The sequence below is a fragment of the Macaca nemestrina genome, chromosome 20 (assembly GCF_043159975.1).
Source record: "Macaca nemestrina isolate mMacNem1 chromosome 20, mMacNem.hap1, whole genome shotgun sequence".
Classification (NCBI taxonomy): Eukaryota; Metazoa; Chordata; class Mammalia; order Primates; family Cercopithecidae; genus Macaca; species Macaca nemestrina.
Window position 1 is genome coordinate 11,745,781 of NC_092144.1, and position 26,565 is coordinate 11,772,345.

The 26,565-nt window shown below is 44.6% G+C and overlaps 2 protein-coding genes across 9 annotated transcripts in view; both read right to left on the minus strand.

Annotated features, from left to right (window-relative positions):
- The window catches only part of LOC105467718 (zinc finger protein 442), a 29,324-nt gene extending 10,649 nt beyond the window's left edge, over positions 1–18,675 (minus strand). For 2 of the 6 annotated variants that reach the window (XM_071086293.1, XM_011717543.3), the window contains exons 1-3: positions 18,540–18,675; positions 6,645–6,769; positions 5,684–5,752 (exon numbers count right to left, since the gene is read on the minus strand). The gene's annotated coding sequence lies outside the window, so the exon portion shown is untranslated. Of the gene's footprint in view, positions 1–5,683; positions 5,753–6,644; positions 6,770–18,539 lie in introns of those variants that run through there. The other 4 variants (XM_011717828.3, XM_071086290.1, XM_024794427.2 and 1 more) reach the window with 3 other exon arrangements.
- On the minus strand, positions 13,108–18,667 carry LOC105468159 (zinc finger protein 799). Of its 3 annotated transcripts, none has more exons than XM_011718303.2 (4): positions 18,540–18,667; positions 16,285–16,411; positions 15,589–15,664; positions 13,108–15,192 (listed from the first exon to the last, which is right to left on the minus strand). In XM_011718303.2, exons 1-4 carry the CDS (start codon positions 18,540–18,542, stop codon positions 13,551–13,553), a joined length of 1,848 nt encoding a protein of 615 aa, XP_011716605.2. In that variant the 5' UTR covers positions 18,543–18,667; the 3' UTR covers positions 13,108–13,550. The 3 variants fall into 3 exon arrangements, with proteins under 3 accessions (XP_011716605.2, XP_011716663.2, XP_011716534.2); XM_011718361.3 differs by lacking the exon at positions 18,540–18,667 and adding an exon at positions 17,783–18,529; XM_011718232.2 differs by lacking the exon at positions 18,540–18,667 and having other exon boundaries at positions 16,285–18,529.
- Positions 18,676–26,565: the final 7,890 nt, after the last annotated feature.

The following is a 26,565-nucleotide window of genomic DNA, read 5'->3' on the forward strand; positions in this document are numbered from 1 at the left end:
AGCCGCAGGAAGCGGTTCCAGACGCAGCCCTTGATAGGGTGGGCTTCCTCCCTGCGCTGTGACCTGACCCCTCCCACGGGATATTTGCATTTAAGCGGAATTTCCTGCCTGTACTCAATGCGCTCTTCCTGCTCCTCCTTCCTGGACGGGGACCCTCAAGTGTGTGCTGGGAATTCAAGACTCACTGCCCAGTGGAGCCATCCCCTGGCCTCTGAGCAGTAGGGAGCCCAGACCACACAAACCACACTGAAGCAGGAGGGAAGGCTTGGTGTCCTCCAGGGATCAGGAATTTAGGATGAGGCTGCTGACTCCATGGTCAAGCCTTTCTCCCACCTTATCTCTCAATCTACTCATTCTCAGACCAGAAAATAAAAACACATCAACAATGAAATAGTTAAATGAATGGAAAATCTGGAATTATATGGCAGCAATTTTCTATAAAGGAATCAGAAGAAGGGAAAAAAAACAACCTGAATTAGTTCAGATAGCCACAGTTCAGCAGGAAACCCCCTTTCAGGAGGTTAAACATATTCCCAAGCTTAGAAGCCAGATTCTGACTCCTGAAATTGAGTGCCAGAGAGTGTAACCAGCAGCTTAGCAGCTGAGTCTCCAACCACGTTTTAAACCTTTTTTGTCTTCTTCTTCTTTCCCTTTTCCTCTTTCCCTTCCCGATCCCAAGATAATAACTTCAAGATAAACCGGATAGATGTTACCTCTCATCTAAAATACAGCTTCAGAATGCGCTGTGAACCTCCACTCTCTTTCCTTTCCCATACTATACTGCCATGCCTTATGCACATTTATCTTTATTTTATTTTTTTGGAGACGGAGTCTCACTCTGTCACCCAGGACAGAGTGCAGTGGCACGATCTTGGCTCACTGCAATCTCTGCCTCCTGGGTTCAAACACTTCTGCCTCAGCCTCCCAAGTAGCTGGGACTACAGGTGCACGCCGCCATGCCCGGCTATATTTTTTGTATTTTAGCAGAGACAGGGTTTCACCATGTTGCCCAGGCTGGTCGAGAACTCCTGAGCTCAGGCAATCCGCCCGCCTCGGCCTCCCAAAATGTTAGGATTACAGGCCTTGTGAGCCACCACGCCTGGCCTATGCACATTTATTTACCTAAACACTTATTAAGCACACACCATGCTCTCTTATTTGGTCATATATTTCCTTAGAAGCTTCAGGGGTTGGATCCTGATAGGGACCAAGCACCTCTGGAATTCTCTCTCCAACAAAAGAATACTTCAAAGACGGAAACCACACCCAGCTGAAGAGTGACTACAAGATTGACTGCGACTAATTTGAAGTAGTCCCTTCACCAAATGGGACAATAATTCAAGAGGGGCAACCAGAGCAAGTCACGCCACCTGGTACCTCTAGCCCCCCTTGCCTCTTCTGCATTCCAAACTCTTTCTTTAAAAACTCCTGCGTTCTCTCCACAAATTGCAGTGGAATTGCTTTCCGTTCTTCCCCTGCTAGGACAGATAATAAAGAAATCTCGCTCCCTCCTATCACAACTCGTTATTATTTTGACTTCTTTCCACAAGCGGCGAGCAGCCAGACCCCTTTGCCAGTTACAAGTGGGATCAGCACCTGGTGATGGGGCAGGGGCATTGAAGGATTTAGGGATGAAGGAGCTCAACTTGCCCTTCTGTGTCCTCTGTGCAGTGTGGAAATGCTCTCTCCTTCAAGACTTTAAATATTAATTAATTAAATGCTCCAATCAAAAGCCAAGGCATTAGACTTTGAAAATATAAAGATTTCCCATATTTGTATGAAATACAAGTGTACCTGGTAAACTGAGTTCTCTAGTTTATATGAGTCACAAAGAAAGAATACCTAATGGAACAAAAAAAAAGGCAAAACAGGACTTATTTTCTGGCCAGAGAAGAAGGGGTCAGAGTCAGCTCTTGCTCCGAAGACACTTCCTCCTCCTAGAGCTGTGGGAAGCCGGGGAATTTTAAGCAGCCAGATACGGGATGGGGACATTTGTAATATGGGCAGAAAGGAACTTCAGATGTGCAGGCACAAATCATAAACATGTCTCTTTATACCACACATGTTCCAAAGGCTGGCCGGGTATGGTGGTTCATGCCTGTAATCCCAGCACTTTGGGAGGCCGAGACGGGTGGATCACCTGAGGTCGGGAGTTCAAGACCAGCCTGACCAATATGGAGAAACCCCGTCTCTACTAAAAATACGAAATTAGCCAGGCATGGTGGCACATGCCTGTAATCGCAGCTACTCGGGAGGCTGAGGCAGGAGAATCGCTCAAACCTAGGAGGCAGAGGTTGCAGTGAGCTGAGATAACCACTGCACTCCAGCCTGGGCAGCAAGAGGGAAACTCCATCTCAAAACAAAACAATGGACTGGGTGCGGTGGCTCATGCCTGCAATCCCAGCACTTTGGGAGGCCGAGGTAGGCAGATCATGAGGTCAGGAGATCGAGACCATCCTGGGTAACATATTGAAACCCCGTCTCTATTAAAAAAAAAAAAAAAAAGGCCGGGCGCGGTGGCTCAAGCCTGTAATCCCAGCACTTTGGGAGGCCGAGACGGGCGGATCACGAGGTCAGGAGATCGAGACCATCCTGGCTAACACGGTGAAACACCGTCTCTACTAAAAAATACAAAAAACTAGCCGGGCGAGGTGGCGGGCGCCTGTAGTCCCAGCTACTTGGGAGGCTGAGGCAGGAGAATGGCGTGAACCCGGGAGGCGGAGCTTGCAGTGAGCTGAGATCCGGCCACTGCACTCCAGCCTGGGTGACAGAGCAAGACTCCGTCTCAAAAAAAAAAAAAAAATTAGCTGGGCGTGGTGGCACATACCTGTAATCCCAGCTACTCAGGAGGCTGAGGCAGGAGAATTGCTTGAACCCAGGAGGCAGAGGTTGCAGTGAGCTGAGATCGTGTCACTGCACTCCAGCCTGGCAACAAAGCTAGATTCCGTCTTAAAAAACAACAACAACAACAACAACAACAACAACTAAAAAGCTGCCGTGACTTTCTTCTATGGGTGAGGATTTTCATCTTACAATAAGGTGTCAATGATCTAAACCAGCAGTTCCCAACCTTTTCGGCACAGGGACTAGTTTCTTAGAAGATAATTTCTCCATGTACTGGAGTGGGGATGGTTTTGGGATGATTTAAGTACATTACATTTATTGTGCACTTAAATATTATTATTACATTGTAATATATAATGATGTATGTACAACTCGTCATAATGTAGAGTCAGTGGGAGCCCTGAGCTTGTTTTCCTGCAACTAGATGATCCCATCTGGGGGTGATGGGAGACAGTGACAGATCTTCCAGATTCTCATAAGGTGCATGCAACTTAGATCCCTTGTGTGCACAGCTCACAAGAGGGTTCACGCTCCTATGATAATCTAATGCTGCCTTTGATCTGACAGAAGGCAGAGCTCAGGTAGTAATGTGAGTGATGGGAAGTGGCTGTCAATACAGGTAAAGCTTTGCTCACTCGCCCGCTGCTCACCTTCTGCTGTGTGGCCTAGCTCCTAACAGGCCACGGCCTGGTACTGGTCCATGGCCCAGGGGTTGGGGATCCCTGATCTAAAGGCAACTGGTTCTGGTTTGCTCTGGTTTTGAGCAGGCCTTGTCTAACTCTGATAATTGGCAAAGGGTCCTGAAGCTCCCAGGCCATCTGGAGTCCTAGTAAGCTAGCATACCTAAAGATAAACAGTTTAGGGAAAAAAAAAAATTTTATCTACTGCTTGAGAAAATAATTAGCGGCCGGGCACGGTGGCTCACGCCTGTAATCCCAGCACTTTGGGAGGCCGAGGCAGGTGAATCATGAGGTCAGGAGTTCGAGATCAGCCTGGCCAACATGGTGAGACCCTGTCTGTACTAAAAATACAAAAATTATCTGGGTATGGTGGCGGGCACCTGTAATCCCAGATACTCGGGAGGCTGAGGCAGGAGAATCGCTTGAACCCAGAAGGCGGAGGTTGCAGTGAGCTGAGATCGCACCATTGCACTTCAGCCTAGGCAACAGAGCGAGACTCTCTCTCAAAAAAAAGAGAAGAAAATAATTATCCATTTCAGCTGTTTTGCTTTCTCAGCTATTTTTCCAGGACTGGCCCAGTAACAAAAGTACCAGACATAAAAGCATCTTGAACTGGAACTGGGAACCCATGGCTAAAAAGAAAGGAGCCAAACATCAAGTATAATTCAATCAAACAAAATCTTGAATCAACTTGTGAAAACTGTAGTGTTTCCTGACAAGACAAATGGGCATGTTTGAAAAACAAGAAAAAAAATGATGTCTGATTATAACTAATGAATAAGTGATATTCATGTCTTTAAAAATTACAGACACACGCATGCACGCACACTCACAATCTATTATCACAAGACTCTGTTCTCTCTGAAAGATCAACTATCTTTCTGTCAGATGCTTCATCAGCCTTTCACATTAACTGCCTTTGGAATAATATTATATACTTACTTTTCTCTAGACAGTTGTGAAAAGAGGGTGCAGTGGGTCAAAGGTGATGTCAGGGGTTTATGTACAGATTTTGCATATTTTTACAAATTGCAGCATTTAACTAGTTCATTACTGTGTTATTTAAATTCTCACAAAAGCTTCCAGACAAAAATAAACACTCATATAACCATGAGGAAAAAAAATTCAGAATAGAATAGAGAGTCCAAAAATAAGGTCACACACCTATGACCACCTGATCTTCGACAAAGCTGACAAAAACAAGCAATGGGGAAAAGAGTCCCTATTCAATAAATGGTTCTGGGTTAACTGGCTAGCCATAGGCAGAAGACTGAAGCTGGACCCCTTCTTTACACCATATACAAAAATCAACTCAGGATGGATAAAGACTTAAATGTAAAACCTCAAACTATAAACACCCTGGAAGAAAACCTAGGCAATACCATCTTGTACACAGGAACAGACAAAGATTTCATGGCAAAGACAGCAAAAGCAATTGTAACAAAAGAAAAAATTGACAAGTGGGATCTAATTAAATTTAAGAGCTTCTGCACAGCAAAAGAAACTATCAACAGAGTAAACAGACAACCTACAAAATGGGAGAAAACATCTGCAAACTATACATCAGACAAAGGTCTAATATCTACCATCTATAAGAAACAAAGAAAATTACAAGAGAAAAACAAACAGTACCGTTAAAAAGTGGTCAAAGGACATGAATAGACATTTTTCCAAAGAAGACATACATGTGGAGGCCGGGGACGGTGGCTCATGCCTGTAATCCCAGCACTTTGGGAGGCCAAGGTGGGCAGATCACCTGAGGTCAGGAGTTCGAGACCAGCCTGGCCAACATGGTGAAACCCCATCTCTACTAAAAATACAAAAAAATTAGCCAGGCATGGTGGTGGCGCCTGTAATCCCAGCTACTTGGGAGGCTGAGGCAGGAGAATCGCTTGAACCTGGGAGGTGGAGGTTGCCGTGAGCCCAGATAGTGCCATTGCACCCCAGCCTAGGTGACAAGAGTGAGACTCCATCTCAAAAAAAAAAAAAAGAAAAAAGGAAAGAAAAAGAGAAAAATGAAATATACTTCAATCATTGCAATCATCCAGAGAAATATAAAATAAAAGGCAAATTTTTATTAACTGATTTCATCAAAAAACACTACCTATTCAACTCGTGAATTTATGCGTCAAGAGAACTTATTTACAGAATTCTCTCACCTCAATGTGCTTTTTTCTGAAAGTAAGATATAGGAATCCATAGTCCAGATCCACTTTAAGCCGGAGGCACTGATAAAAACAATAGAGTTATACATTTTATGACAATTCCTTGATGTTCCAAATTTTCTGGCACATTTTGCATGAGTGAATTTGGATCTCAGTTTTCTTTATTGTTTTTTAGAGACGGAGCCTTGCTCTGTCGCCCAGGCTAGAGCGCAGTGGCGCGATCTCGACTCACTGCAACCTCTGCCTCTGGGGTTCAGGCAATTCTCCTGCCTCAGCCTCCTAAGTAGCTGGGACTATAGGCGCATGCCACCATGCCCAGCTAATTTTTGTATTTTTAGTAGAGACAGGGTTTCACCACGTTAGCCAAGATGGTCTTGATCTCCTGACCTCGTGATCCGCCCACCTTGGCCCCTCAAAGTGCTGGGATTACAGTAGATGTCAGCCACCGCGCCCAGCGGGATCTGAGTTTTCTCAATTACATTTATAGCATATCTAGCCAGTGTGAGTTCTGATAAGGAATCGTCAATCTACCAAAGTTGTATTAATATATATATCCATGGAGGTGACACTTACGTCAATTAACCCTTACATCATTTCATCAGGAAACATAGACAGATGCTGCACATGAAATTAGCCCTAGGCTGGACGCAGTGTCTCACGCCTGTAATCCCAACACTTTGGGAGGCCACGGTGAGCGGACTGCTTGAGTTAAGGAGTTGGAGAGTGGCCTTGGTAACATGGCAAAACCCTGTCTTTACCAAAAACAACAAAAATTAGCCAGGCGTGGTGGTGCACATCTATAGTCCCAGCTACTTGGGAGGCTGAAGTGGGAGAATTGCTTGGATCGCTTGAGCCCGGGAGGCAGAGGTTGCAGAGAGCCGTGATCCCCCAATTACACTCCAGCCTGGGCGACAGAGGAAGACTCTGTCTTTAAAAATAAAAGAAAGGCTTTTACCTGAGAGCAAGATGGGTCACCAGCTATACTGGAGCCAGCGGTTCTCACTCTTGTCGCGTCTGTTCAAACCAGCATGGTCTGATCTGGAAATACAGCCTCAATATGTGCCGCCAGTGTTTCTGTAACTATGCAAAGGATATAGGCTTCAGTAAGTTGGAATAAATGACCTTCCTTCAAAGGATTATCCAAGGCATCTACCCAATGAAAAACTAGGATAGTTCTTTGTATACAAAATAAACATCTTTTAAAAACCTTCAAAAAAAAAAAGAAAGAAATTAGCCCTATTCCTCAGAAATGTATATATTTTTGCAAGAAATGTGATTTTATTTCAATAGCATACATGTTATTATAAATGCAATACATGTTTACTCCATAAGTAGGAAATTCACTCCTTCCCAAGTTTTAACAGCTTTCTAATACTTTTAAATGTTTTGTCTTTAGTCTCCCAACCAAATATGGCTATCGTCTCTAATCACAGTAATTTTTTTCCATCCTAGTTTCTATATTGTTCATTGATTTTTGACAATAAGTTATATAGATTACTGTAATAGTGAGAGGAATTAAATAGTACTTATTTACTTGTTTATTTATTTATTGAGATAGGGTCTCACTCTGTTGCCCAGGTTAGAGTAAAGTGGTGCAATCATGGCTCACTATAGCCTCGACCTCCTGGGCTCAAGTAATCCTCCCGCCTCAGCCACCTGGGTAGTGGGATTACAGGTTAAAAACACCATGCCTAGTTAATTTAAAAATTTTTGGTAGAGACAGGGTGTCACTATGTTGCCCAGGCTGGTCTTGAATTCCTGGGCTCAAGTCTTCATCTTGCTTTGGCCTTCCAAGATGCTGGGATTACAGGCAGGAGCCACTGTGCCTGGCTATGTTTGCTTTTGTTAGCTTATGATCCTCCTTTCAGTGGGAAGCCTGTCACACAACAGTTTCTCATCATGCTGTGCTCTGAAACATACCTTCACCACGAATCCTACATCAAGCAAAGCTCAGGTTTAAAATGAAAGACAAAACAAATACTTTTTCAAGAATAAAAACATACATATTGAAACAATTTGTTCCTACCACACCAGACCTACAAGATGAAAGAAAGTCCTTATGTCTGAAACCAAACGATGGCAAAATCCACAAGAAAAGACAGAGAGCACCATTAAAGATCATTATATGAATATAAAATCCAGACTAAATGTGTATTTCCTCACCTTTCTTCTCCTTACGGATTTACAAAGCAACTGTGTAAAATAATAACTAGTTGGTGAATTCTTGGCCCTACAACACATAAAAATGTAACGCATGTTTTATATTTACAAATAACACTATAAAAACCTGAGCTAACTAAATGACTACTAATGGGAAAGCAATAATTATAAGAAAGTACTGTTGGATGTGCAACCCTAAGAGTTATTACACATGAAATGAAACACCCCAGAAAGGCAAAAATATACCAGAGCTATACAGGATAAATAAGATTTTTGTTTGTTTGTTTTTGTTTTTTTCTTTTTGAGATGGAGTTTCACTCTTGTTGCCCAGGCTGGAGTACAGTGGTATGATCTCAGCTCACCGCAACCTCCACCTCCTGGGTTCAAGCAATTCTCCTGCCTCAGCCTCCCAAGTAGCTGGGATTACAGGCATGCGCCACCATTCCCGGCTAATTTTTATATTTTTAGTAGAGACGGGGTTTTACAATATTGGTCAGGCTGGTCTCGAACTCCTGACCTCAGGTGATCCACCCACCTCGGCCTACAAAGTGCTGGGATTACAGGCGTGAGCCACCGCGCCAGGTGGATGAATATGGAATTTATCCATAAATCACTGGAAAACTGTCCCTGATTGTGATATTATCATTTACATGATAAACACTTGAATAATCACTACCAAAACCCAAAACAAGTATAACAAAAAATAGATCATCCCGTACATTGCAAAGACATATTATGTGAAATCAGAATTTACGGTCCTTCCTTAATTAAACATTGACTCTACATCCATTCCATAACATTATAGCCCCAAGGTTTGCTGCATTCATCCAACTTGGAAATTTCCATGTTATATCACTTATTTCTTTTTTTCTTTTCTTTTTTCTTTTTTTTTGAGACAAAGTCTCGCTCTTGTCGCCCAGGCTGGAGTGCAATGGTGTGATCTCGGCTCACGGCAACCTCTGCCTTTTGGTTCAAGTGATTCTCCTGCCTCAGACTCCCGAGTAGCTGGGATTACAGACACCTGCCACCATGCCTGGCTAATTTTTGAATTTTTAGTAGAGATGGGGTTTCACCATGTTGGCCAGGCTGGTTTTGAACTCCTGACCTCGTATCCGCCCACCTTGGCCTCCCAGAGTGCTGGGATTACAGGCATGAGCCACTTGCGCCCAGCTACATATCTCTTTTTCAACATTGACTCTGCTTTTAAAATCAGAAAATTATTTCTTGTGCAGGTCATGATCACTTTTCATCCATTTCTTGAACTTGCAGCCCAAGAACAGAATTACAAGTCAATCATCTCTAATTGTTGCATTTTCTATTTCTGTGTTATTACACTAGTACTAAACTGTTTTTATTAGTATGGATTTGTAATAAGTTTTGAAATCAGGAAGTGTGAGTTCACCAACTTTGTTCTGGCTTTTTTTTTTTTTTTTTTTGAGACAGTCTCGCTCTTTGCCCAGGCTGGAGTGCACTGGCATGATCTCAGCTCACTGCAACCTCCACCTCTCAGGTTTAAGTGATTCCCCAGCCTCAGCCTCCTGAGTAGTTGGGATTACAGGTGTGCGCCACCACACCCAGCTAATTTTTGTATTTTTAGTAGAGATGGGATTTCACCATGTTGGTCAGACTAGTCTCAAACTCCTGACCTTGCGATCCGCCTGCCTCAGCCTCCCAAAGTGCTGGGATTACAGGCGTGAGCCACCACATCTGGCCACTGTTCTGGCTTTTGAAGACTGTTTTGTTCATTCAGAGACCCTTGAGATGTCATTCATAAAAAAATTTTAAAATGTTCAAAAATTGCTCCTAAGAAGGAATCAGGTGGTCAAACCTATCCCTAAAAGGCTACCAGGGAACAAAAAGTGCTATCTCTCAATAAGAAAATACAGGCCAGGAGCGGTGGCTCACGCCTGTAATCCCAGCATTTCGGGAGGCCAAGGCAGATAGAATACGAGGCCAGGAGATCGAGACCATCCTGGCTAACACGGTACAACCCCGTCTCTACTAAAAATACAAAAAACTTAGCCGGGCGTGCAGCTGGGCGCCTGTAGTCCCAGTTACTCGGGAGGCTGAGGCAGGAGAATGGCATGAACACAGGAGGTGGAGCTTGCAGTGAGCCGAGATCCCGCCAGCCTAGGCAACACAGCAAGACTCCGACTCAAAAAAAAAAAAAAAAAAAAAAAAAAAAGAAAACACAAACCTAAGATGTTTTGGCATGTCACCTTGGAAAGTTTGTCATAAGGTAAGAACAAACCAAGAAATCACACACTAAAGCAGAGAGAAGCCGAAGTTCCTCAAAGTGTTAGAGCTGCCCCTGCAGTGGCAAAAATGATCCCTCTGGTTCATGATAAACTAAGGATAAAGACTAAGAAAGCACTAAGTGTGTGACTAGAGGACACATCACAGAACCACATCCCTACTGATGGTAACATCATACTTGAAAAAACACTTGGCCGGGCGCGGTGGCTCAAGCCTGTAATCCCAGCACTTTGGGAGGCCGAGACGGGCGGATCACAAGGTCAGGAGATCGAGACCATCCTGGCTAATACGGTGAAACCCCGTCTCTATTAAGAAATACAAAAAAAAAACTAGCCGGGCGAGGTGGCGGGCGCCTGTAGTCCCAGCTACTCGGGAGGCTGAGGCAGGAGAATGGCGTAAACCTGGGAGGCGGAGCTTACAGTGAGCTGAGATCCGGCCACTGCACTCCAGCCCGGGCGACAGAGCAAGACTCCATCTCAAAAAAAAAAAAAAAAAAAAAAAAGAAAAAGAAAAAACACTTAGCCAGGTCAAGCGCAGTGGCTCATCCATGTAATCCCAGCACTTTGGGAGGCCAAGGCGGGTGGATCACGAGGTCAGGAGTTCGAGACCAGCCTGACCAACATGGTAAAACTCAGTCTCAAAATACAAAAATTAGCTGGGTGTGGTGGCATGCACCTGTAATCCCAGCTACTCAGAAGGCTAAGGCAGGAGAATCACTTGAACCCAGGAGGCGGGGGTTGCAGTGAGCCAAGATTACGCCACTGTACTGCAGCCTGGGCGACAGAGCAACACTCCGTCTCATAAAAAAAAAGAGGCCGGGCGCGGTGGCTCACACCTGTAATCCCAGCATTTTGGGAGGCCAAGGCAGGTGGATCACTAGGCCAGGAGATTGAGACCATCCTGGCTAACACAGTGAAACCCCATCTCCGGCCAGGCACGGTGGCTCAAGCCTGTAATCCCAGCACTTTGGGAGGCCGAGACGGGCGGATCACTAGGTCAGGAGATCGAGACCATCCTGGCTAACACGGTGAAACCCCGTCTCTACTAAAAAATACAAAAAGCTAGCCGGGCGAGGTGGCGGGCGCCTGTAGTCCCAGCTACTCGGGAGGCCGAGGCAGGAGAATGGCGTGAACCCGGGAGGCGGAGCTTGCAGTGAGCTGAGATCCGGCCACTGCACTCCAGCCCGGGGAAAGAGCGAGACTCCGTCTCAAAAAAAAAAAAAAAAAAAAGAAACCCCATCTCCACTAAAAATACAGAAATATTAGCCGGGCATGGTGGCAGACGCCTGTAGTACTCCCAGCTACTCGGGAGGCGGAGGCAGGAGAATGGCATGAACCCGGGAGGTGACTGAGCTTGCAGTGAGTGGAGATTGCACCACTGCACTCCAGCCTGAGCGACAGAGCGAGACTCCATCTTAAAAAAAAAAAACAAAAAACACTCAGCCTCTATGAGCATCACTATGAGGGGGCTGAGGAGAGCAAGAGGAAGGAGTCTAAAGCCAGTAAGTTCTGGCTAGGCTAACTATGCAACACACTGCAGCCAAAGAACTTGAAGACCACAGGAGAAATGGCATTGGCTGATGCCAGGGAAACAACAGCATTCCTAGAAGAGCTCATAAAACCAAGAAAAGAAAGACTACCTTCCAGAGTAAATCTTGTATTGTCATGAATCAGGCATGTTCTAGAAGATGCCCAATGGTACCTTCCTCCATGAGTGTAGGTACTGGGGATCGAGGCCTGGAAAGATCACCTTATTCTGGTGCTGTCAGGTCATGCATCAGTTCACAAGAACAAGTGAGGCTTCGTCTACTGAGCGATCACCAGGTTCTTTAGGACAAAAGCAAAACTTGGTGGCCTGTGTCCTGGCAAGAACATAAGAAGGCTTTCTTCTACCAGTGCTTCACTCCTGATGTGATGGAACACCTCAAAAGAGAAGGGACTGCCACTCAAGGTCTTCTTCAGAATTGACAACACTCTGGGCCATCTCTCCAATCTCTTTGTTTTGCCTAAAAGAACATGCAAATGATATTTCTGCCTCCTAAAACTACATCACTGCTGCATCAGTAGATCAAGGCATCATCAAGTGCGTTAAAGTGACTTACCTCCACCTGACCTTGGGTGAATTCATGGAGTCTTAATGCTAACCTTGAATGTACCACAGTGGTTTTATTGAAGAGCTTCACAAATTACAGATACAACTGTGCTTACTGGAAAGGCTATAGATGCCCTAAAGCCCAGAACAGTCAATGCATGTTATAAGCCATCATGGGGTAAGAGAGTCAGTGATTTCAGGGGCTTCCCCATATTAATGCAGTCATTAAGAATACACAAAATGTTGCAAAACACAGTTGGTGGGGAATGCTGTTTGAAATGACTGAGGATGACGTTAAGGAACACACAGAAGAGCAAAGAGAAACTCTTACCAACTAGGAACTACAAAGTCTGCTGAAATCCACTACAGATGATGATGATCTAGAAAATTTAGAAAACACAGAGCCATTGATTTGGACACTTGAAAAGTTTGCCACAGTTTTTCAGTAGGCAAAGGTGAAAAAGAGGTATGATCCTCAAAGATCCTACAATGGAACAAAGCTTTCACTCCACCCGAGAAATAACATGCCTATAAATACTGCAAGGGTTTTTTTAATATATAAAGCAAAGGAAAAGAAGAACTAGCTTCCTATAACTAAGAATCTGCAAAGAAGATGGAACATTCAATGGTTACAGATCTTCATTCAGCCCTGAAGCCAAACAGGTCCTAACATTAGTATTACACAGCCTCCTCAAATGAGTCCACATCTATAATCATAGTTGGTTCTTCCAACGTAGATGATAGTCCTGATGTCTCACTACTTACCCACAATGCCATACATCTAGTCATCTCAACACATCAAAACATTAGGTGCCACAGAATAATCATCGTTATAATCTCTATACTTGGGTTATCAAGAGAGAAGACCCAGGGTTTTGGTGAGTGTTAACATATTAAACAAAAGCAATATGTGAGGGTTGAAACAAAGAAACTTTAATGTTCTGCCTGACATATACTATGTTGATAGGCTCACAATTACTGCATCTATACTGAAAACAGACTCTTTTCCTTATCATGATTCCCTAAACAATACAATAGAACAACTATTTGCATAGCTTTTACAATGCATGAGGTATTTTAAGTAATCTAGACATAATTGAGAGTATACAAGAGGATGTGGGTAGGTTACATACAAATATGCCATTTTATAAAAGGGAGTTGGCATGGCTCACAGAGTGCTGGAACCAATACCCAGCATGTATCAAGGGATGACTGTATTGGAAAGAAACTGAAACTACTTAAAGCTTTACCAAGTGCTTACATTCACAGGGTTTATCTCCAATGTGTTTCTTACAAGTTTCTGAAATGACATAAAATAAATGCTTTCCTACATTCCATACATTTAGAGAAAATGCTAGTGAGTCTTTTTATGTCTATGCAAGGAATTGAGAGAAGCAAATGCTTTCCCACATTCCTTACATTCATACGGGTTCTCTCCAGTGTGAGTTTTTTCATGTCCCTGAAGGAAACGGGAATGAGTGAAAGCTTTACCACATTGTTGACATTCATAGGATTTCTCTCTCATGTGAATTCTTTCATGTCGTAGAAAGCAAGTGAGCCAAGAGAATGCTTTCCCACATTCCTTACATTCATAGGGCTTCTCTCCAGAGTGAATTCTTTCATGTACTTTTAAGTTACCAAAATGACTGAAGGCTTTCCTACATGTTTTACACTCATAAGGTTTCTCTCCTGTGTGAGTCTTTTTATGTTGAGAAAGGTATTGGAAACAACTGAATGCCTTCCCACATTCTTTACACTCATATGGCTTCTCTCCAGCGTGAGTTGTTTTGTGATTTTGAAATGAATAGAAATCAATAAAGGCTTTCCCACATTTACATTTATAGGGTTTCTCTCCAGTATGAGTTGTTTCATGCCTTCGAAGGGAACTGGAAATACGGTAGGCTTTGCCACACTGTTTACATTTATAGGGTTTCTCTGCAGTGTGAGTCCCTTCATGTCTTTGAAATACGCTGGGATAAACAAAGGCTTTCCCACATATCTTGCATTTGTGAGGTCCATCTCCAGTGTGCATTGTCATGTGTCTTCGAAAGCTTGAGCTATGAGATAACGCTTTCCCACACTGCTTGCATTCATACAATTTCTCTCCAGTGTGAGTTCTTTCATGACTCTGCAGTGAACTAGGACAATCAAAGCCTTTTCCACATATCTTACATTTATGAGGTCCATCTCTCGTGTGCGTTACCATGTGTCTTTGAAAGCTTCCCAGATGATGAAATGCTTTCCCACATTGCTGACATGCATAGGGTTTCTCTTCAGTGTGAGTTGTTTCATGCCTTCGAAGGGAAGTGGAAGCACTGAAGGCTTTCCCACATTGTTTACATGTATAGGGTTTCTCTCCAGTGTGAGTTCTTTCATGTCTTAGACAAGAACTGTAATCAGGGAAGGCTTTAGAACACTGCTTACATTCATATGGTTTCTCCCCAGTATGTGTTCTTTCATGTCTTACATAGGAACTGTAAAAAGAAAAGGCTTTAGAACACTGCTTACATTCATATGGTTTCTCTCCAGTGTGCGTTCTTTCATGCATATGTAATAAACTGGGCCAAAAAAAGGCTTTCCCACACAACTTACATTTATAAGGTCCATCTCCACGCTGCACTGCCATGTGCCTTTGAAGGTTTCCCAAAGAACTGAAGGACTTCCCACATTCTTTACAATCATATGGTTTCTTTCCAGTGTGAAGCCCTTCAGGTGTTTGAAATGAGTTGTGGTAACTGAAGCCTTTCCCATATTGTTTATGCGTATCTGGCTTCTCTCCACATTCATGATACTCATGTGGTTTGTGCCCAGCACCAACTCTGATGTAACAATTAAGGGATGAATGACCCAGGACGATTTCTCCACTCATATTGCTTTCACAAGGACCTACTCCAGTAAGAGTATTCTTCGTCACAATACTATCTTGAATCTGGCTAGACATTTCTCCCCATTTACTTCCATCTTTACTTTCACCAAATCTCTCTAACATACGACATCTGTAAAAAAATGGGAAATATATCACTAAAGGTCTGTCTATAAATCATTTATAGGTATTAATAGGTATTGGATGTACATTTTTAACACTATCATGCAAAGTGTAGGCTTCGTGTCCTGCTTGAACGTGAATGGATGGAATGTTGTGCAACATAACTGTACCACAGGTGTTCTCGAGACAATGATATTCATATGTGGATTCATAATATTGTTGCCATGGGAACTATTTTACAAACACTGAACAGCTATGGAACATTTAAGTATGTGTTTTTGGAGAACATTTTCTAAGAATAAATAAATTTAAGCTAAGCTTGTTCATTTTCTTTGCTTGTTTTTAAAATTTCATGTCATTCTCAAAAGAGCTCCAGGGACATATCTTTTCCTTATGTGTAAATTACCTTAGATTTTTCCTGGGATATTTGTATTGATCTTCAATTTGATCTTTGAAAAGAAATTGATCTTTCCATTTCATTCCTAAAAGGTAGACCCAGAAAAATCATTATAAATTTGTACAAAATTATAGACACAGTAAGATTTTGATGTACACTGCACTCGTACAAAATGCATTCACTGAAGTACAGCTGACTCTTGAAAAAGAGGTTTGAACTGCACAAGTCCATTTGTATATACATATATATATGAATGTTCTTCAGTCTCTGCTACCCAAGACATAAGACCAGCCCCTCCTCTTACTCAGCCTAGCCAATGTGAAGACAATGAGGATGAAAACCTTTCTGATGATGCACTTCTACTTAATGACCAGTAAATACGTTTATCTTCCTTATGATTATCTTTTTAACATTTTGTTTCTAGATAACTTTACTGTGAGAATATAGGATGTAATAATATGACATAAAATGTATGTATTAATCATTGCTTATGTGACTGATAATGCTGCCCGTCAACAGTAGGCTAAGATGTTGTGGACATAAAATTATATGAAGATGTACAACTGCTACAGGAGCTTCTAAACTCTGTTTTTTTTTCCAGGGTAAACCATGTCCCCTTTCCATATTCCAAATCTTTGAACAGTGTGAATGACCAAGAAACAAATGTCTCCAATTAAATAAGTGGAAATGTGATGTCATCCTTACCTACACAATCCAGGTTCCTGATGGTTTCCTGCATCACATCTTTGTAGAGATTCTTCTGACAAGGACCCAGCAAAGCCCACTCTTCTCGGGTGAAGTTCACAGCCACATCCCCTAAAGCCACTGAGGCCTGATCCATCCCACATGTACAGAAGAGGAAGGGTGAAAATCACAGTACTGAGAATCTATACTCACTTCATACATTTGGCATGATGCTGTGGTTTCCAACCATTTTATTCAATGACATGGTAAACCCACTCTTATTCTGTCTACATTCACTTTCTCCTACACAGTAACTCTGAAGCCAGAGTTAAACATGTTTGGTAAATTAACAGTCGAATAGAAACATGCCACTTGGTGAACTAAGTGAGTGAATCACATAGCCTGGATCACCCCTAATGTCTATTTCCACAGTGGATCTGCAGTTCTTGGCACGATAAAGTCCTACTACTTATTGTACAAAAGAGAGTTACCATTAGCAGTGCTGAGAGTGCGTGTCCTTACAAACGCTTGTTCACAAAGTTGGGCCTTTCATGGTGTCTAGACAGTGTATTTAGGGGTGGGCCCCATGAGCATAACTAATAACAGGGGTGGAGTGTGGCTAAATTGTTTATGCAAAAAAATATAGTATTTCCTTAACTCCCATCTTCCTTCTGAGAGTTTGGCATTTTGTTACATACTCAGCAGAAGGAGTGCACGTGATCAGCCACTGCTAGGTCTGAATGGTTGTCCCCTCCAAAATGCACACTGAATGTTAATCTCCAAAGTGGCAATAAAAAATAAAAATAAAAGAAAAAAGAGAAAAAGGTGGCGCTTTAAGAGGCGATTTAGTCCTGAGGGTTTGGACCTCATGAATAGATTAGTCCATAATGGGTAAACGAATAAATGAGCTATCTCATGTCCTTCTGAGAAGAGAAAGAGATCTGAGCTAGACGCTCAGCTCCCTCACAATGTGATACTCTATGCCACCTAGGGACTCTGTAGTTAATTTTATTATTATCACTTTTACTAGAGACAAGGTCTTGCCATGTTTCCCAAGCTGGTCTGGAACTACTGGGATCAAACAATACCTCTGCCTTAGTCTCCCAAAGTGATGGAATTACAGGAATGACCCACCGTGTTCAGGAACCCAAAACAATTCTTTCAAGAAAAGGCCATACATTGCTAACTGAAAACCATATAACAAACTAGTGAAATATCGCCTGGGGGCCAAAGAGTTCATACTGTTGCTGTGAATTAAGGAGAGAAAGTAAGCCTGGGGAAGTCTCTGGAAACCAAGAAATTTGCTGCCAGCTTTAGGAGGAGTTAGGATGAGAGAACACAGTGGTGGATTTGAGACCCTGCTGCCCACATCTCTGGAAGACTCAGAGGGGAAACGGTCGCCCTTGGAAAGAAAGAAGGGACGCAGTACCAAAGATAACACAGCTCCTCCCACACACAAACCCCACACACGAGTCTGGATTCAGCCTGGTGACTCGTCGTCACGGTGCAGCCTCCTCACCGGGTTTACAGGAACTGCGAGCCAGGCTGGAGGCCAGATTGCAGTTAGATATTAACCAGGTGCCCTCAGCCCCGCTGCCTCTCGGGGCCGCCTCCCTGAGAGTCAAGTCACAGCAGACGCTGACCACCGGCCTCCCCATTGTGCCTGGGGATAAGATCTCTGAGAGTTGCTCAGGAGTCGCCGGAGTTCTAGCTCAGATCCTGAATTCCAGTGGAAAGGCTGGCGCCAACCAGGCTGAAGACCTCACGAGGGAGCCCACTCAGCAGGAGAATACGTTTCCTTCACCTCCTGTCCCAGGATTCGCCCGTCACGTCCCCACCAATTAGCGACCCTACATCCCAGCAGCCCCTGACCAGACCCCAAATCCCTCAGGGAGGCGGATCTGGGGGTGTCCTCCGCTCTCCGGCGATTTAACTGTTTCTGCTACAGCCCTCAGCGTCTCGGTGCAGTGACTCGGGCCGCAAACCTCTGTTGGTTACAGCCGCACAATCTGGGGAGATGCGGGGCTGCGGGCTCAGAGTTGCCCAGAGAGGGCGCGAGGGCCGCAGTCGCCGCGCAGGAAGGGGATGGGACGCCCGGAGTCCCGGCTGCAGGCCCAGCCCCACTCTGCGGCCTAAGAGGGCCGAGCTACTCCAGGGGGGCCCAGGTCCGCAGATCCCGGAGTCGCCAGCGGGGAGGCCCAGTCCAGCCACAGCCAAATAAGGCCGGTTCCACCCAGCCCCTCCCCCGCCTCGTGACGCCGGCCCCGGACACGCACCATTTCCCGACTTCCGCGGTGTCCCAGGTCGTCCCAACGGCTCCCGTTGCCAATGCGGGTTCCAGCGCGACAAAGGTTGCCACAGAACTTCCAGGTCGTCTCTCAGCGACAGAGCCGGAAGCCGAGCACAAGTGAGACGAGAAGACGCCGCGGGCTTTTTTAACCACACACAGTCCTCCCGGAAGCGCGCCTGATTGACAGTTCCCACGAACCCGCCCCATGGCCCTGATTGGCTAGAGCGTTAGGTCCCGCCCCCTGTGGACTGAGTGACAGAAGAAGCGATCTTGCACAGCTGAGTGGAGCCGGATGAACAAGTTCCTGACACAGGCCTTGGCAGGGCGGGCTTCATCCCTGCACTGTGATCTGAATCCTCCAGGGGGATATTTGCACTTCAGCGGAATTTTCTGCCTGTACTTAATAGGACCTCCTGCTTCTTCCTACTGGACACGGCTGACAAAACAATTATACTTTTTTTTTTCTCTAGAGGGAGTCTGTCTTGCTCTGTCGCCCAGGCTGGAGTGCAATGGTGGGAGGCTCACAGCAACCTCCGCCTCCTGGGTTCAAGCAATTCTGCCTCAGCCTCCCAAGCAGCTAGGATTACAGGTGCGTGCCACCACGCCCGTCTAATTTTTGAATTTTTTAGTAGAGACTGGGCCTCACCATGTTGACTGGGCTGGTCTTGAACTGCTGGCCTCAGGTGATCCACCTGCCTTAGCCTCCCAAAGTGCTGGGATTATGGGCATGAGCCACCATCCCCAGCCCTCTCTCTTTTTATCTGTTTTCTATATCTTAGTGCTCCAGTGTTGAGTGCATATATGTTCACAATTGTTACATCATCTTGCTGAATGGACCCCTTTATAATTGCATAGTGACCTTCTTTGACTTTTCTTACAGTTTTTGTCTTGAAATATATTTTGTCTAAGTATTGCTACTCCTGCTCTTTATTGGTTTCCACTGGCATGGAATATGCTTTTCCATTCCTTTATTTCCAGTCTGTGGGTTTCTTTATAGGTGAAGTGTGTTTCTTGTAGGCAACAGATCATTAGGTCTTGTTTTTAAATCCGTTTAGCCATTCTATGACTTTTGATTGGATAGTTTAGTTCATTTACATTCAGTGTTATTATTGGTGAGAACTTACTCCTGCCAATTTTGTTATTTGTTTTCTGGTTGTTTTGTCATCTTCTCTCCCTTCTTTCCTTCCATCCTGTCTTCTTTTTAGTGAAGGTGACTTTCTCTGGTGGTATGATTTAACTTCTTTCTTTTTATTTTGTGTGTATCTGTTGTATATTTTTTGACTTGAGGTTACCACGAGGTTTGCAAATACTATCTTATAACACATAATTTTAAGCTGATAAAAACTTAATGCTGTTTGCATAAACAAAGAAACAAACAAAAAGAAATCTAATGACAACTCTATGCCTTAACATAATACCCCTGCTTTTTAACTTTTCTTTGTTTCTATTTATATATTGTTTGTACTGTCTGTGTTTTGAAAAGTTGTTGTAGTTATTATTTTGGATTGGTTTATCATTTAATCTTTCTACTTAAGAATAATTTACATACCACAGTTACAGTGTTACAATTTTTTTTTTTTTTTTTTGAGACAGAGTCTCGCTGTGTCACCCAGGCTGGAGTGCAGTGGCACGATCTCGGCTCACTGCAAACTCCACCTCCCAGGTTCACGCCATTCTCCTGCCTCAGCCTCCTGAGTAGCTGAGACCATGGGCACTCACCACCACGCCCGGCTAATTTTTTGTATTTTTAGTAGAGATGGCGTTTCACCATGTTAGCCAGGATAGTCTTGCTCTCCTGACCTTGTAATCTGCCCGCCTCGGCCTCCCAAAGTGTTGGGATGACAGGCATGAGCCACCACACCCAGCCTTTTTTTTTTTCTCTTGAGATGGAGTCTTACTCTGTTGCCTGGGCTGGAGTGCAGTGGCATGATCTCAGCTCACTGCAACCTCCACCTCCCAGGTTCACGTGATCCTCCTGCCTCAGCCTCCCTAGTAGCTGGGATTACAGGCACACACCACCATGCCCGGCTAATTTTTGTATTTTTAGTAGAGACAAGGTTTTGCCATGTTGGCCAGGCTGGTCTCAAACTCCTGACCTCAGGTGATCCACCTGCCTCAGCCTCCAAAAGTGCTAGGATTACAGGCGTGAGCCACCACACCCGGCGTACAATATTATTTTTGTGTGTGTGTACTTACTAATACCAGTGAGTTTTGTCTCTTCAGATGATTTCTTATTATACATCCTTTTCTTTGTGATTGATGTACTTCCTTTAGTATTTCTTGTAGAACAGGACTGGTGTTGATGAAATCCCTCAACTTTTGTTTGTCTGGGAAAGCCTTTATTTTTCCTTCATGCTTGAAGGATATTTTCACTGAATATGCTATTCAAGGGTAAAAGGTTTTTTTCCTTCAGCACTTTAAATATGTCATGCTACTCCCTCCTGGTTTGTAAGGTTTCTACTGAAAAGTCTTCTGCCAGTTGTATTGGAGCTCCATTGTTTGTTATTTGTTTCTTTTCTCTTCCTGCTTTTAGAAGCCCTTCTTTATCCTTGACCTTTGGGGGTTTGATTACTAAATGCCTTGAGGTAGTCTTCTTTGGGTTAAATATGCTTGGTGTTCTATAACCTTCTTGTAGTTGGATATTGATATCTTTCTTTAGGTTTGGGAAGTTCTCTGTTATTATCCCTTTGAATGAACTTTATACTCCTATCTCTTTCTCTACCACCTCTTTAAAGCCAATGACTCTTAGATTTGCCCTTTTGAGGCTATGTTCTAGATCCTGTAGGCATGCTTCAATGATTTTTATTATTTTTTCTTTTGCCTCCTCTGACTATTTTCAAGTAGTCTCCTTCAGGCTCACTAATTATTTCCTCTGCTTGATCAATTCTGCTATTAAGAGACTCTGATGCATTCTTCAGTATGTCAATTGCATTTTGAACTCCAGAATTTCTGCTTGATTTTTTTTTTTTTTTTTTTTTTTGAGATGAAGTCTCACTCTGTTACCCAAGCTGGAGTGCAGTGGCATGATCTCAGCTCACCACAACCTCTGCCTCCCAGGTTCAAGCAATTCTCATGCCTCAGCCTCCCAAGTAGCTGGGATTACAGACATGCATCACCATGCCTAATTTTTGTATTTTAGTAGAGATGGGGTTTCACCATGTTGTCCAGGCTGGTCTGAACTCCTGACCTCAGGTGATCCACTCACCTCGGCCTCCCAAAGTGCTGGGATTAAAGGCATCAGTGACTGTGCTCGGCCTTGATTCTTTTAAATTATTTCAATCTCTTCATTATATTTATCTGATGGAATTCTGAATTCCTTCTCTCTGTTATCTTCAATTTCTTTGAGTTTCCTCAAACAGCTATTTTGCATTCTCTGCCTGAAAGGTCACAAATCTCCATTTCTCCAGGATTGGTCTCTGGTGCCTTATTTAGTTCATTTGGTGAGGTCACGTTTTCCTGGATGGTTCTGATGCTTGTGGACATTTATCCCTGTCTGAGCATTGAAGAGTTAGGTATTTATTGTAGTCTTCTCAGGCTGGGCTTGTTTGTACTCATCCTTCTTGGGAAAGCTTATTAGATATTTGAAAGGACTTAGGTCTTGTGATCTAAGGCATCTCTACATTAGGGGTCATCCCAAGCTCAGTAACACTGTGGTTCTTGCAGACTCTTAGAGGTACCACTTTGATTATCTTTGATAAGATCCAGAAGAATTCTCTGGATTACCAGGCAGAGATGCTTGTTCTGTTCTCTTTCTTCTTTTTTCTTTTTTTTTAGATGGAGTTTCGCTCTTGTTGCCCAGGCTGGAGTACAATGGCATGATCTTGGCTCACCACAACCTCCACCTCCCGAGTTCAAGCGATTCTCCTGACTCAGCCTCCCGAGTAGCTGGGATTACAGGCATGCACCACCACACCCGGCTAATTTTGTATTTTTAGTAGAGATGGGGTTTCGCCATGTTGGTCAGGTTGGTCTCGAATTCCTGATCTCAGGTGATCCATCTGCCTCAGCCTCCCAAAGTACTGGGATTACAGGTGTGAGCCACTGCGCCTGGCCGATTCTCTTCTCTTTACTCCAAACAGCATGTCTCTCTCTTGCTGTGTTCTGAGCCACCTGGAGTTGGGGCTGGGGTGACACAAGCACCCCGGTAGCCCCCATCACTGAGACTGTGCCAGGTCAGACCTGAAGTGAGCACAGCACTGGCTCTTAACCAAGGCCTGCTATAATCACTACCTGGCTACCACCTGTGTTTGCCTCAAGGCCCTGAGGCTCTACAACCAGTGGGTGGCAATACCAGCCAGGCTTGTTTCCTTCCCTTCAGGGTGGCAGGTTCCCCCAGGCCCTATGTGGGTCAAGAGGTGCTATCCAGGAGCCAGTGACTGCAGTATAACTCAGAAGTCTACCTGGTGTTCTAATTGTACTGTGGCTGAGCTGGCACTCAAATCATGAGATGCAGTCCTTTCCACTCTTCCCTCCCCTTTCCGCAGGCAGAGAAGCCTCACCCCATGGCCACCACCACCACAGGTCCATGGGGAGTACTGCCAGGCTACTGTCGATGTTCTCTTAGAGACCAAGGCCTCTTGAATCAGCTTGTGGTGACGCTGCCTGGCCTGGGACTCACCCTTCAGCGCAGTGGGCTCCGCTCTGGCTCAGGGAAGGTCCAGAAATGCCATCCAAGATCCAAGGCCTGGAATCAGGGATCCCAACAGCCCGCTTGGTGCCTCCCCCACTGTGGACAAGCTGGTACCGAACATGCAAAAGTCCCTTTTGCTTTTCCTCCATTTTTTTCAAGCAGAAGGAGTCTCTCCCCATAGCCACCACAGCTGAGAATGTTCTGAGTTTCACCCAAGGCCTATGGTGTACAACCAGGGTATTACTGCTGGTTATTCAGGGCCCAAGGACTCTTCAGTCAGCAGGTGATGGATCCTTCCAGGACTGAGTCCTTTCCTTCAAGGCAGTGGGTTTCCTTCTGGCCCAGGGTGTGTTTAGAAATGTCATCCAGGAGCTAGGGCCTGCAAAGGGGACCTAATGACTATGACTGGTGCCCTATCCTGCTGTGGCTGAGCTGGTATTCAAAGTGCAAGATAAAGTTCTCTTTACTCTTCCCTCTCCTCACCTCAAGCAAAAGGAAGGGGTCTTTTTTGGAGCTGTGAACTGTGCTGCCTGGAATTGGGAGAGGGATGGCACGAGCACTCCCTTAGCTGTCCTAACTGTTGTCTTAGTAGGTTGCATGCCCCCCAAGTCCACTGGCTCTGAGTCCAGCTCAGTACTAGGAATTGCCTCAGAGTTGCAGTACTTGTGGCCTAGACTGCCTTCAAGTTTATTTAGGATTCCAGAGCATTTTAGCCCACAGTGGTAAGGCTCACTGGAACTCAAGTTCCAGCCACTGGCATGGATGATTCCCCTCTGACTAGAACTGATTATTTATTTAGAGATGGAGTTTTGCTTTTGTTGCCCAGGCTAGAGTGCAATGGTGCAATCTCAGCTCACCGTGACCTCCGCCTCCTGGGTTCAAGCTATTCCCCTGCCTCAGCCTTCCAGGTAGCTGGGATTACAGGCATGCACCACCACGCCCAGCTAATTTTGTAATTTTAGTAGAGACGAGGTTTCTCCATGTTGGTCAGGCTGTTCTTGAACTCCTGACCTCAGGTGATCTGCCCGCCACAGCCTCCCAAAGTGCTGGGATTACAGGCATGAGCCACCGCACCCGGCCAAAACTCAAGTTTTTTAAGAGAGTGGGCAGGAAGCTCCAGCCCACCTTACCAGCCACTAGAGCTGATTTAAATGCTCCAGTTGTGGGTGGGCATCAGCTGAATTCAGCCTGGTTTTGCTTTCTACTTGTTGGTAGAAGAGCAGAGGCAGGACTGGCTTGTCTGTCATAATATAAAAGAGTCTTGGAAGATGTCCAGGATCCAGGGTCTAAAACCCCTCATGGCCTTTGGAACACGAAGCTCTGTGCCAAAGGGTGGAGGGCTGCCCTGCAACACCACAAATCCAAGCCCAGGGCGTAAAACCCCTCATGGCTTGGATGGAATCCAGGGCTCAGGGCATAAAACCCCTCGTAGCCTCTGGAAGGTGCACAAACTTGTTGGTTGCTCTCCCAGGCTCATAAACATGTTCTGTATTTTCTCAAGCAGCAGAGCACATTCTAATATGCATCAAAGAAAATGCTAAACCGTCACAGACACTTGATGCACTGCTACCTTTCTGTCCTCACGCCCACACCTGTTTACCCCCATGTCCTCACGACCTACTTCTTTGTTTGATCACCAATAAATAGTGTGGGCCGGGCGCGGTGGCTCAAGCCTGTAATCCCAGCACTTTGGGAGGCCGAGGCGGGTGGATCACGAGGTCAGGATATCGAGACTATCCTGGCTAACATGGTGAAACCCCGTCTCTACTAAAAATACAAAAAACTAGCCGGGCGTGGTGGCGGGCGCCTGTAGTTCCAGCTACTTGGGAGGCTGAGCCGGGAGAATGGCGTGAACCCGGGAGGCGGAGCTTGCAGTGAGCCGAGATCACGCCACTGCACTCCAGCCTGGGAGACACAGTGAGACTCCGTCTCAAAAAAATAAAATAAAATAAAATAAAATAAATAAATAAATAAATAAATAAATAAATAAATAAATAAATAAATAGTGTGGGCTCCCAGAGCTCGGGGCCTTCGCAGCCTCCATACCAGCATTGGCCCCCTGGACCCACCTTATGCACTCTTAACTTGTCTTTTCTCATTCCTTTGACTCTGCTGGTTTGTAGCCCCCCACAGCCTGGTGTTGGGTCTGATCACCCCAACATTTCTGGCACCCAACATGGGGCTATGAACACCCCGGTGAAGGAACACTAGAGCATGCAGAAGCGGAAGACGCATTGTCGGAGGACAACTGAGGACAACTGAAAGAAGCTCGGTGGGTAAGCTGGGCACTTGGAAGAACCCGGGTAACAATGAGACAGAATGAAAGTAAACATTCTGCTTATTTAAATTTCTTAAGGCATTTATTATGGAGAGGGGTAGTGAAAGTTAGTACTCAGAATTTATTAACACTCTTTAGTACAGTAGAGCAGTTTTGGCCATGGTTCCCAGAACAAGGGACAATGGAGCTAGATGAATGGGAAAGAATTGGCAGGCATTTTAAAAAGGCATATAAAGAAGGAGCCAAAATTCCAGTTTCTGTTTGGTCAGCATGGGCGTTGATAAAGGCAGCTCTTGAGCCATTTCAAACAGATGATAAGGCAAATTCAGATGAGGAAGAGGTAGACGAGTGCAAAAAATTAACTTCAGATTCTGAATATGAGGAACAACAACCAGAGGAAATTGAAGAAAAGAAAGGGAAACTGAAAAAGGTATATTTTACTAGCTTTCCACCTGCTGAATTAAGTGAATGGCCACCTCCTCCTTCTCCCCCTAACGGGTGAGAAGATGAATTAGCTATAAAACTTACTGTTCCGGTAGCTGCAACATTAAAACCTGGAGCATTGAGAGGCCAAGGCAGGTGGATCACAAGGTCAGGAGGTCGAGACCATCCTGACTAACATGGTGAAACCCTGTCTGTACTACAAATACAAAAAAAATTAGCCAGGCATGGTGGCGGGCGCCTGTAGTCCCAGCTAGGGAGGTTGAGGCAGAATGGCGTGAACCTGGGAGGCAGAGCTTGCAGTGAGCTGAGATCGCACCACTGCACTCCAGCCTGGGCAACAGAGCAAGACTCCGTCTCAAAATAAAAATGCCTGGAGCAATTGGTGGTGCTACACAAAATTCTATTCAGAAGGCTAGAGCTGAAGGAGACCTAGAAGCATGGCAATTTCCCATTACTATAATCCAGCGAGGAGGATAGAATATAGCTAGTTGGGCCACCTTTCCTTTTAAGTTGTTAAAGGAATTCAAGGAAGCCATTAGTCAATATGGGCCAAATTCTCCTTTTGTACAAGCTTTACTAAAAAATATGGCTCTTGATAATAGATTAATACCATATGACTGGGATACTTTAACAAAATCTGTTCTCACTTCATCTCAGTAC